Below are 13,780 nucleotides of genomic sequence, written 5' to 3'. Positions count from 1 at the left end.
TAAATTAGCAAGACGCTAGTAATTACTGCAATCCTACATGATAACTTTAACAAACACGATTTCACGAACTACATTTCAATTTATGAAAGACCTTAGCACTCGATTCAACAACCAACCTCAAAAAGTACAACAAATATGACCACAATACAACAATCTAGAAAACGATCCGACATCCAATAAATACTACACAAGACCACTTAATCATGTAGAAAAAACATGTAGAGGGGAAAAAAGAAAGCATGTAAACAGGAAAAAAACCAACCACAACCAACTTATGATAAGTGTGACAAAACTGACTGAATCCTTAAACCAAATAGTTTCAATCAAACAATTTAACTAAATAGTATTATCATGAAATGTAGAAAACTAGAAATGTTAGCTGAGAAAGAAACCAAGATTGTAAAACTATAACCAACATTCCCACGAACCACTAAATTAACAAGAAACCACGATTATAAAAATTACTCCACCGAACTAACCATGAAATAACCCAACACACCTTTAATACAACCATAACAATCTAATACCTAGATCCCGACTGGCCTTAACACCACGACCTATAAAACACTTCTAAAAACATCCAAAACCACCACCTAACACCACGCCACAACACACCACAACCTGAAACCACCTCAATCACCACCTGGAACTACTACTAGAAACCATATTTTATTTAAACTCAAAGGCTTGTAAAGTGACACTAGTATACTAGTAAATTATGCTAAAACCATACAGGTTGCCCACAATAAACATGTACAGTTACATTCATCCAGTACTATTTCCTAGAGGTCTAAATTATTAAAGTTGAAGTAGCTGGTATGATATAATGTAGGATAAATCAAAATAATCAAAAATAGTTTAACCCCACAATAAACAAGTACAGTAACACTCATTTAAAGGTTCGATGGCAACAGAGGCCTTAAACTTTGCAACTAAATGTGGCAATAAGTTGAGGTTTTCTTTGAAAGACTGGTTAACACATGATTCCATACTCTTTATTACATCAGTCATGCTGTTTTCGAGCTTTCTGTTTTCGAGCTTTGCACGAAAGAATTCTTTTTGGCATACACCAATTGACCGAGTCAATCGTTCCTGAAAGTGATTTATCAACACCAGTAAAGATAATATTAAGGATACTCACATAATTTTGAGTTTATTTTAGTTAACAGATGCAAATAAGAGTAGAAAATGCTAGGTTAAGAAAATAACTCAATAACATTACGAAAGTATAGACTATTGCGAAATTACCTGAAACTTAGCCATTTCGGCTTTAACGAGCTTCTGAGCTTGAAGATCAGGAATATTACAACTCTCAACACAATTACTTTTATCTTCAGGATGTCTCCTTCTATCGAAACACTCATACGCACATTTGAAACGCACTATCTACACAATCGAATCTAATCACAAAATCAAACTACAAATACACCTTCTTAATACATTAATAATGACGTACGTCACGTCATGCCCCGTCACGTGCCTAGTCACGTGTAACGCATGACGTCTGGCACACGAGCCTGTCGGGAACCTAAGGCTGTGTCACGTGAAGCAACGTGATGTGCAGTTAAAAGGTCAAACTTGTGTATTCAAGTCACCTCCACGTGACTGGTAACGTGACGTCCTCACGAGGTTGACTTGGTATTGCTGAACTGGACTATAACCCTATATTTCAGGAACGTGGAGAACGTGGAGTAGGTTGTAGGCATGATTAGAAGGTTCTAGTGGCAGTTATGGATCGTGGGTGCTATTATAGTGGTTATTATGCATAACCGTCAATTATCAATCTATAAATAGCACCCCCAGGACTCATTTAAAGGCTAATCAATCAATCAATCAATCAATTAATCAACTTGCACACACTAATCTTCTCTTCAAGCTTACCTTGGAGGCTCGACAAAAGACAAACAACACCACACCCTTCATATCCCATTCAGCCGGAGGAACCACTTCTGAAGGTTAGATTCCATTCTATTCACCTGCACTCGAATCGAACAATTTTGGTTCGATCATTTGGCGCCATTCGTGGGACCCTTTGATCAACACTTTCGTACAAGATGACAGGAGGTTCCAACCCATCACCAACTACCAACGCTGGCAAAGAACCATATGATCCTTTGAAGCCTAACGACGATAGCACTTTTGAGACTCCAAATGATTCCACCAAACGCACCAGGTTTCAGTTTGACGTTGATGAAGACGAAACCAACCGGCGTGATGCGGAGGGGGCAAGAACCCTAGAAACGAATGTAGGTCAGCTCAAACCCATCGACAGCGAAGAAGCCATACGCTTCCTGGCAAAAGGAGAGTTCGTTTTGCCTTCACTCATGTCCAAAGGCGGCGAAAGGCCCACCGGCATGTCCAAAGCTCAACCACGATGTGACGACCCGGGAATTTCCGACCAAATTTAAACTTGATCTTTAATTACTTTCGACACGATAAGCAAAGTCTGTAATGTCGAGTCTTAAAATTTTGAACTATATTTATTTGACCTTCGACCATTCCCGACGATTCACGAACAACTATTTGTAAATAGATATATATATATATATATATATATATATATATATATATATATATATATATATATATATATATATATATATATATATATATATATATATATATATATATATATATATGTATATATGTATATAAATATGTATACTACTTGTAAATATATAAAATAATATTAAATATATTTGTTTAAAAATATATAATATATATCTATGTGATAAGACTGGTTATTTAAAACTGATTATATATAGAGAGAGAGTAAATGAAAAATGAATGATTTCGAGCTTAATTAGTAAACGTCTGTAACACTCGGTTGATGTTTTGTTAATTTTAATATAGATATTGTACATATTCATGAAGGGTTGAAATAAAAGTTGGACTGTAAATTGATTACGAATATTTTAGATTTTTTAAAAATATTTTTACATTTTAAGTTTAAATATTAGTACTCCGTACACATTAATTGGAACAGAAAATAAATAATTATCGAACCTTTTTGATCAGGTTTCAAACAGTTAATGAGTGAAATAATTAATTTTATTTAATCTAAAAATTTGGGATTTTTAGGAACACTTTTATACGCTAACTGTTTAGCAATGGACACGATATAATCATCCGGGACAAAGTGTCGGTAGAGTAAGTTAAATGAAACAACTGCTCCACTATTTGTGTGATACTGTTTTGGTTTGTTTGTGATCATCTTCTTCTTATATTTACATTGTTATAATTCAGTAGGCTTATAACTACCTTTAATGGTTATAAGAACAAAGAGAGAAAAAGAGAGAAGAAGGAGAGAAGAAATATTGATATTGATATTTCAAGAGAAATGGTGCACCTTAAATGGTTACCATACATGTCTATTTATAGTATAAAATATTACTATGCAAGAAATATAATAATAATAAAATTAACATCCAATCTAGATATTTTATAACACAATCTAGATATTTTATAACATTCCCCCTTGGATGACAATTTTATTAGAGAATAACTAGTACTGCCTCGTTAAAAACCTTGCTAAAGAAAACTCATTGGGATAAAACTTTAGCTAAGGAAAAAAGAGTGCAGCATAAAGTTGACTCCCCCTCAAGTAGGCAACGCCTGAGTTGTTACATCTTCTGAACATGCCTCATGCCAATATTATGAACGTGTGTTCTGAAAATAGCAGTTAGCAGTGCTTTGGTATAAAGATCAGCAGAGTTGTTGATTGAACGTATCTCATTTTAATCTGGTTGTCTTTTACGATATCTTGAGTATATGAGAAAAATCTGAGGTTTTCATCTGAAACTGTATCATCTAAATCTTTTATGTACAAGTTTGGCCCTCGTGATTTGTCTACAGTCTCCTTCATGGTTTGTTCAAACTGTTGTTTCAGTTCCTATTCCCTTTCAGTCTTTTTCTGAGCCTTACCAATATACCATTCTTTTCCATCAAACTTATGACCGTTAAGACCGTTTATAGCTTTAGCGCCTCGTCAGCATTTATGTTTTGTTCTGTCATTTTTGATACTCTTCTTTCATTTGTATTATGTAAGCTGTATTATCTTCATAGATAGTTGTTACGCTTTTATAGCGTTCTAGTCCACAAGAATCAATAATGATTTGTATCATTGATCTTAACTAAAATCATTCCCGAGTAGCTTCATGTAATGCAATCACTTCGGCATGATTTGATGATGTTGCAAAAAGTGTTTGTTTTGAGAACGTCATGATATTGCGGTGCCTCCATTTAGGAATACATATCCAGTTTGAGATTTAGCTTTATGTAGATCGGATAAATAATCTGCATCTGTATAACCAAACAAATCTTGTTTCGAGTTGTTAGAATAAAATAATTATAAATCAGTAGTTCCCCGAAGGTATCAAACTATTTGTTTGATCCCATTCCAATGTCTTTTGGTAGGGGCTGAGCTGAACCTTGTCAACAAATTAACTGCAAAAGAAATGTCAGATCTTGTATAATCTATAAGATACATAAGAACCTCAATTGCACTAAAATATAGAACTTCCGATCTGTTAAAATTTTCATGATCTTCGCAGGGATGAAATAGATCAGTGTCAATATTGAGTGATCTAACAACAATGAGTTTGTCTTTAAAAAAAAAATGTTTTAAAATCTTTTCGGTATAAGTTGTTTGATGTACAAGTAAACCATTAGGCATATGCTCAATTTGCAATCCAAGGTAATACTTGGTTTTTTCAAGATCTTTCATTTCAAAATAATTCTTTAGAAGTTGAATGATTTCATAGATCTCTTTATTTGTTCATATGATGTTAAGAACATTGACATAAACAACTACGATCTCATATCCGAACATTGTTTTTATAAAACATACGTGCAAAATAAGTTTATATTTATACCCTTTTTTTTATCAAGTAGTCATTTAATCGGTTATACCACATACGTCCCGTTTGTATAAACCCACTTAGAAATCTTTGTGATTTAATGGAATATATTCCCTTGGGTTTTACATTAGATGCTTATGATACCTTAACCCTTTAGGTATATTCATATATATCACTATTAAGTGATCCATACAGATAAGTAGTAACAACATTCATGAGATGCATTTAAATAACTACCAGGTTGATTAAGTATCTAATAAGTAATTGTATCCATTATAGGAGGATAATTTTTCCTCCTAATTCATTTCTGGTCTTTGTGGGAAATATTGAGTTACAAGTCTAGTTTTGCCTTGTAACTTCATTTGCACATTTCTTTTCGGATAAAAATTCATTTGTATCCCATACGTTTCACATCTTTAAAAGTGATAACGATTGATCCGAAAACTTTTCTTTTATCGAGCGATTCTAATTCAGCTCTTATTGCTCCTTTCCATTGAGCTCAATCATGTCCATTTTGTATATTCAATGACAGATTTTAGTTCCAGATCATCATCTTTATTCATGATGTCATTGTAACATTATATGAAAATATCTCATAGAGATTTTAGTTTCATTTCGGTTCCATAATATTGCATAATTTATCGCAATTTTAGTATTTACATTTATCAATATCCTCTGCAGAAGGAATATTGATTTGTGGTTCTTCTTGAACACTTTCTCTTACCTCATTATCAGCTGATTTTCTTTTTCGAGGATTTTTATCTTCGAAACCAATTGATCTTCCACGTTTGATGCGTGGCAAAGACTCAACAGTGACATTATTGCCAGCTTTTGGAATTTCAGTTCGAGCTGGAGAATTTATCGCTGGTATATATGATTTAGTCACTTTTTTATATCTGTAAATGCATAAAGTAATTAATTTGCAAGTTCTTGCATATGCATTATTTTTGAACTTTCGTTTCACATTCTTTTGTGCGAGTTCAATATACCTTAATTGATGTTCACATCATGAAGCATCATTTTATTTTTTATTTTTATTTCTCCCCCTAATCTAGGGAACAATGTTTTATTAAAATGACAATCAGCAAAACGTGCTGTAAAAACATCACCCATCATGGGTTCAATATATCTTATGATTGAAGATGTTTTATATCCAAAATATATTATCATCTTTCTTTGAAGAACCATTTTATTGTGTTGTGGTGATACAATTGGAACATACACTGCACAACCAATGTTTTAAGGTAGAAAATATTTGGCTCTTGGCCAAAATCAAGTATTAAGTGAAAATATTTACGACTTCCACATGGTATAATGCGAATTAATGTCGCAGCATGTAAATTTACATGTCCACATATAAATATTGAGAGATTTGTACTCATTATCAATTGTCTAGTTATTAGCTGTAAGCGTTTATCTATTGATTCAGCTAAACCAATTTTGTGTATGCACATGAGCAACTGGATGTTCAACAACAATCCCTGTAGATATATAATGATCATTAAATGCTTGAGATGTTAACTCACCAGCATTATCAAGTCTCATCCTTTTAATGGTGTAATCAGAATAATGTGTTCTCAATTTAATAATTTGTGCAAGAAACTTTGCAAATGCCATATTACGGCTTGATAACATACAAATATGAGACCATCCGCTAGATGCGTCTATTAGAACCATGAAATATCAAAATGGTTCACATGATGGATGAATTGGTTCATATATCTTACCTTGAATTCTTTCAAGAAACATTTGTGATTCTTTTTCACAATATACTTTTCATTAATCACCATATGTGCTTTCCATTAATCACCATATGTGTTTTTTTTTTTTTTTTTTATAAATCACCATATGTGTTTTTTTTTTATCATATATCCTTTTCACCATATACGCTTTTAATCATATGCGCTGTGTTTTTCACCATATGCGCTTTTAATCATATGCGATTTTCATCATATGCGTTGTGCTTTTCATCATATTCGCTTTTTATCATATGCGCTTTTTTATGTGAATAGTAAATTAATTAATTTCGTTTTACTATTCATATGAATTAATTTAGATTTACTATTTTGTTAATTGAGTAATATATATATACATCATATACTTGTGACTCCGAAGGCTCAAATGAATTTGACCATATAGTTATTCGTTGTACCTTGCACATTAATTTTCAGTAGAAGCTTTAGATGCATATTATTTTCAGTAGAAGCTTTAGATGCACTTTTTTTTTTAATCACCAAATACCACAAACACTTTGTTTGCGTTTGTTCATAGTCATCAATGAAAACCATTTTCTTTAATTTTATTTTATACAATAAAATTAACGCATCATTATTCTTTTCAAAAACAATAATCTATTGTTATTGTTCACTTGTGCCATGTTTAACAACAAAAGTCAACAACCTCTGTCTTGTTTGTTGTGGCAACCAAAAACAACCTTTGCTTTTGTTACCGAGAATCCAAGACCAAAAAAACAATTAATTTTTAATTAATCTTTTATCAAAACCATAAATGATTTTATTGATCTACGTTGATATGGCCATAAAGAATTGAAGGCTGACCTACTTTTGTAAGTGTATTTCGGCTATCATCCCGAAAACGCACAACGACCTTTTTTTTTTTTTTTATGAACTATTTGTTTCATATCTAGCTTAGGCAATTATTGTGAACATTTGGTCCCTATAAGAGCATTTATTTTTTAGACTTTTAGTTGATTTGTACTTGTCACAATTAGGGATAGCACCCGCGGGTCGTGGATGCGGATCCATTGAATCCATCACCCGTACCCGCGGATTTTTTTTTAAGAGACATCCAATTGAACCCTTGTTCGTTGAAACAATTTGACTATATTTTTACTCCCCATTATTAAACGGGCCATTTTGATGCACACTCTTAAAAAAATAATTTGTTTTTTAAGTTTTATTATTCAACCTCCTTTTTTCAACGGTCACGTTTTTAACAAAACATTTGACAAGTTTGAAAAAAAGTTTTTTATTGATTATCATCAAAAGTTTTCTATTGTCACTCTACTGGATGGAATTATGGCATACAACCAAAATTGCAACCCAACACTACATAAGAACAAAAAGGTTGTTTTTAATTAACATATGTATATGTGTTAAACTCGGAATAATAATAACTTATTTTAGAAAATTAACATAAGACATGTTGAAACATTTTTGTCACATTTAGCTCATCAAGTCTAATACTTATCATTGATAGATTTTATCACGTCTAGGAGATGTTTACTTTTTTCTTGTATTAAGTCCTACTTTCATTTACCTTTGTTTGGAAAAAAGTTTTTTTTTTACTTTGCTTTCCCCCTTTCTGTAAAACTCATTTAAACACTTTCTTTGTTTTTTTTTTTTAAAAAAAACTTCCTTTTTTTTACGTTACCCGTAAATTATAAATATATAAAAAAAACTTTTTGTTTAAATTTTTTTTTCTAGTTTTTAAAAGAACACTTGACCAATTTTTTTAATTCTTTCACAACACCTGATATCGTGATCGTGACCTTTCACCAAAGCAAGAGATATTCTTGATAAACTAAACACGGACTCGTGTTTGAAATTGTCGGCCACAAAAAAATTCATTTGATAAAAGTATATATATATTTTTTAGTTATAGAAGTAGACCACTTCATTTTCAATACTTCATTTTTGACAAAAAACTATTCTATTTTACCATCCCCTTTTTTTTTCTTACTTTAACTTTTAAGATATACTTTTAATAAAAATACAAACTACTTTTTCTTATTTTAACTTTTAAGATTTACTTTTAATAAAAATACAAACTACTTTTTGTATTTTAACTTTTAAGATTTACTTTTAATAAAAGTACAAACTACTTTTTCTTATTTTAACTTTTAAGATTTACTTTTAATAAAAATACAAACTATTTTTTTATTTTAACTTTTAAAATTATAAATTTAAGAATAAACATTAGTATGCATGAAATAAATAATGATTAATTGCATAAGTAATCATAAATGTTAGATAACATATAAAGACCCCGTCGTATTCGTATTGATCGGAATTAATCTCGACCCATGGTACCGTGTTGTCAAATGACGTGTTGCGTACATAAAGTACCGTGTTGTCAAATAACGTGTTGCGTACAATCATGAGGTCTTATTAACATAAATATAAATGTTAGTGAAGTTAATAAGAGTTAGATTATAGAAAATATAATTCAGGTGGTATAACCGACCATATATAACTTAAATAACATAAATATAAATGTTAGTGAAGTTAGTAAAAGTTAGATTACAGAAATATAATTCAGGTGGTATAACCGACCATATATAACTTAAATAACATAAATATAAATGTTAGTGAAGTTAGTAAAAGTTAGATTACAGAAATATAATTCAGTTGGTATAACCGACCATATATAACTTAAATAACATAAATATAAATGTTAGTAGTCCAAAATTTGATATATTCGAGTCTGAAAATTATTAATAATTTCATACCTTGATTAGTGATTCGTGATCGTTTGAGATATCTTTTAATTACACTAAGCTTTTCGTGCTGATAACGTGTTATAATTCAGTAGGCTTATAACTACCTTTAATGGTTATAAGAACAAAGAGAGAAAAAGAGAGAAGAAGGAGAGAAGAAATATTGATATTGATATTTCAAGAGAAATGGTGCACCTTAAATGGTTACCATACATGTCTATTTATAGTATAAAATATTACTATGCAAGAAATATAATAATAATAAAATTAACATCCAATCTAGATATTTTATAACACAATCTAGATATTTTATAACATACATTATATTATATCTATATACATAATAGATATGTATACTCTTATATGAGAAACTAAAAACCTTTTCCAATTCTATTTCTTTCTTCTTTGCCGAGCACCAAACCATACAACCGCCTTCATTGATCACCATAATTCGATTTAGAACCAATTGTCAAAATCTATAAATGCAGAGTTCTTAGGAATCATCCATATATACTATCTGTAAGTTTTCATAACTCAATTTAATCTTTTGATTATGAATTTTGAAGTCAAACTTTTAAATCAAAAAGTCAAATATTTTGTTCATGAAGAAATTCGAAGTTCTTTTGATGTTTCAGATTAAATTGAGTATTCAAAAGGTTTTCAGGAATCATTTAAAACATATTTCATATTGTAATTATAATCTAAAACTACTTAAAAATTAAAGTCCAATTTAGAGTTTATAATGTTCTTGGTTCAATTATTCAAAAACTAGAATTAGAAATCAATTGCAAAAAGTAATAATGTAGTGTTGTTATAAATCATCCACTTAAACTTTCTTCAAAATTGCAAGTTCCAATTCCTCAAAACGAATTTGAATTTCGAAGTCAAGGTTTTGGTTTTAAAAAGTCAAACATTTTTTCTTCAAACGAATTAGTGTAATCTGTTATGATTAAGGTTAAATTGATGATGCTAGTGTATACTAATGATCATTTAAAAGATAGTTCAAGTAGAAAAATTTGTCCAAAACGTACTCGATGTTGAAAACATATTTTTTTTTACAAAGCTGCGACAACAGCTATTATACTTGTTTTATTTTTTTTATTTATTTTTATTTTATGTTAATCAACCATTAATTATTTTTATTTCAGATTTAAATCCTAAAAAGTTGTTAATTGGTTTAATCCTTGGTTGAATTGATCTTGAGGAAGATGATTACACAGCGAATTTACTTGTTAAAAATATAATAGTGCGAATTATATCATAAATGCAAGGATAGATGAATGGTTGAGGGTGTTGGGTGTAACCAAGTGGTCACGGGTTCAATCCCCAGCCATGACAAAATTCTTTTTAAATAAACAACAGAACTGCTGGGCCACTAGTTTCGATGATGGGCCGAAAAATCTAATTAGGATTAAAACGATTTAGTAGTTGGGTTATTAAAGGTTGGGCCAAGAGAAGTTGGGCCGAGATCAATGTTATCAGATTGGACTAGCCGGTTTTGGGTTAAGTATATTAAGTTTATATTATAGATCAGAAAGACAGTCATGGAGCCATGGTTAAGGAGGGTTGCGAGTGAGTGGGAGGTCGCAGGTTCGAGCCCTGCTTGAGGCATTTTATTTTTAGGAAAGCATTAAAGGTAGTTTTTATTAATATTATTATTAGTATTATTAAAACTATCATTTTTAATATTATCATTACTAATAATTATTTTTATCATTTTTATTAAGATTATTTTTTTTATTTATTTAAAAATTAATATTTTTATTATTATTATTATTATTATTAGAATTATTTAAATTATCATTTTATGATCATTAAAACTATCTTTATTACTATAACTATTTTAAGTATTATCATTATTATTATTATCATAAAATAATACAACTTTTTATTTATTATTACTAATACTATTTTACCAATTAACGATCAGTTACATAAAATAAAACTATATTTAATACATATAACATATAATTTATTAAAATAACAAGTATATCATTAATAGTATATAAGTTATTCGATTACAATTACATGTGTTAATATATATATAAATGATATAGGTTCGTGAATCCGAGATCAACCCTGCATTGTTCAATATAGTCATATGTATTTTTACTACAAAATACAGTATGGTGAGTTTCATTTGCTCCCTTTTTAATTGCTTTTGCAATATATATTTTTGGGCTGAGAATACATGCGCTGTTTTATAAATGTTTTACGAAATAGGCACAAGTACTAAAACTAATTCTACGTGGGTTTAAACCAGAAATATACCCTTAGCTTGGTAACATTAAACTACTTGTCTATGTACGGTAGGCGCGAATCCTAAAGATAGATCTATTGGGCCTAACAAACCTCATCCTGACTATGAGATGCTTTAGTACTTCGAGGTTATTTTAAACACACATGATCTGGTGTACTTCAGAGGGTAAAACATGAACGTTAAGGCTTGTTACCGGGTGCCTACAACTTATAGAATACTTTTATACACTTGCGAGTCTACATATATTTATAAACGGAAATCTTGTGGTCTATTAATATATTGAAATGATTATTATGATAAATCTATGAACTCACCAACCTTTTGGTTGACACTTTTAAGCATGTTTATTCTCAGGTACAAATTAAGTCTTCCGCTGTGCATTTGCTCGTTTGAAAGATATTACTTGAAGTCATTCATGGCATATTTAGGTCAGTACTTCACGATGGGACCAAATGTTGAAGATTTCGTCCAGGTGGATTAGGACGGGCCTTGACAGTTGGTATCAGAGCGTAGGTCTTAGAGAACCAGGTCTTGCATTAGTGTGTCTAACTGATAGTTGTTATGATGTATTAGTGAGTCTGGACTTCGACCGTGTCTGCTTGTCAAAAGTTTTTGCTTATCATTTCGTGTCAAAAATTACCTGTTTATCATTCTTAGTCTAGACACGTCTTACTGCCTCTATTGCATAGACAGTGTATAGATAAATTCATATCTTAGCGTATCTATTACTGTAAACTTTGCCTAGTATATTCCGTAGATTCCTCCGTAACTTATGGGATTTTAGTATTATATATGCATATGTAAATTATGTATTGCAGGATACGAATCTACATCCTATAATCTAATTCCTATTAAAAATTCTTCATCTGATCGTACGAGATGAATCCCTCAACTAGCTCGAGTCCCTCAGATTCCGATAGCTATTCCGATAGTTATTCCAACAGCTATTCCGACATGGATATTCACCTAAGCTCCGAAAGCAGTGTAAATGAAATGGATCAACCAAACTAGTCATCTTCAATTCTGGATGAATTGAGGATGGGTTCGTAGTCGACTTAACCGATGGAGACGCGAAGAAAGCGATTCCTTCCATCAACCGAATTCACCTCTTGGTAAAGAACCTGAAGCACTTACCGGTGAACCAGTCCGAAACACCATTTTCAGCCTCATTACCCGAATATCTCGCCATGATTATATTCTATCTAAAATTCTAAACCTTACTCATCCGCTCGTTCCGACTAACAATCATCCTTGAGTAATGGAAGAAGTCAACGAGCTTCGCGCTTGAGTAATAATTTTGGAGAATATGGTGGAAAACTTACCAGCTTCAACAACATCACCAGCACCAGCACCAACATCAATACCAGTACCACCAACAACCCAAGTATCAACAATCCATGCCTCAACATCTCATTATGTACCTCGAACATAATCATCGTTCTACGTATCATTCTACATTATTGATCTTCGTTCGACATGGTGATTATGTAATCTCTAATGTTTTAGAGATTATATATTCTTGTTCTAATGATAAAATCAAATGAGATTAATATCATATTAATTCCTTAAATCCATGATTACATCTGAAGAAAATATATATGTATATATGTTTTCATAAAGATTGTAATTAAAAATTCTTTTGTACAAACTGTTAATGGTGAAATTATTTTAACGGGTAGGTAATACCCGAGGAATATTTAGATTTCACATTAATAAGTTACAATGTACATTCTTCGAATCTGATTCAACAGTCATATACTATCCTACTTACACCCACGGATATACATATCCGTTCACCGCAGAATAACCATTTTTATTCAATTTCATATTTGGATTTTGACCTATCAAAATCCCACAAGTGGCATAATGAAGAAAACATTGGACAAAAATAAAATTTGTTTGAAACAAACAAATTAACTATGAGAAACTTTGTTAAGAATCCGCGCTAATTGTTCCTAGCTAACTGTTCCTAGCTAACTGATTACATTTTATTTATCGCAATTTATTTATCGCAATTTTAATTATCGCAATTTTAATTATCGTCATTTAATTTCTGTTATTTATTTTACGCACTTTAAAAATCGGGACACGCATACAAGGTTTTGACATATCATATCGACGCATCTATATATATTATTTGGAATAACCATAGACACTCTATATGCGGTAATGCTCGAGTTAGCTATACAGGGTTGAGGTTGA

At 31.0% G+C, this 13,780-nt stretch overlaps 1 protein-coding gene across 1 annotated transcript in view; it reads right to left on the bottom strand.

Moving 5' to 3' along the window:
- Positions 1–858: 858 nt before the first annotated feature.
- LOC139874939 (uncharacterized) overlaps positions 859–13,780 on the bottom strand; it is a 216,794-nt gene continuing 203,872 nt past the window's right edge. Inside the window, exons 3-4 of the mRNA XM_071862329.1 lie at positions 1,249–1,382; positions 859–1,092 (exon numbers count right to left, since the gene is read on the bottom strand). Coding sequence (XP_071718430.1) covers positions 859–1,092; positions 1,249–1,382 — 368 coding nt within the window. The remainder of the gene's footprint in view (positions 1,093–1,248; positions 1,383–13,780) is intronic.

The sequence above is a fragment of the Rutidosis leptorrhynchoides genome, chromosome 11 (genome assembly GCF_046630445.1).
Source record: "Rutidosis leptorrhynchoides isolate AG116_Rl617_1_P2 chromosome 11, CSIRO_AGI_Rlap_v1, whole genome shotgun sequence".
Classification (NCBI taxonomy): domain Eukaryota; kingdom Viridiplantae; phylum Streptophyta; class Magnoliopsida; order Asterales; family Asteraceae; genus Rutidosis; species Rutidosis leptorrhynchoides.
Note: the sequence above shows the minus strand (reverse complement) of the source record. Positions and strands in the feature narration are given on the sequence as shown.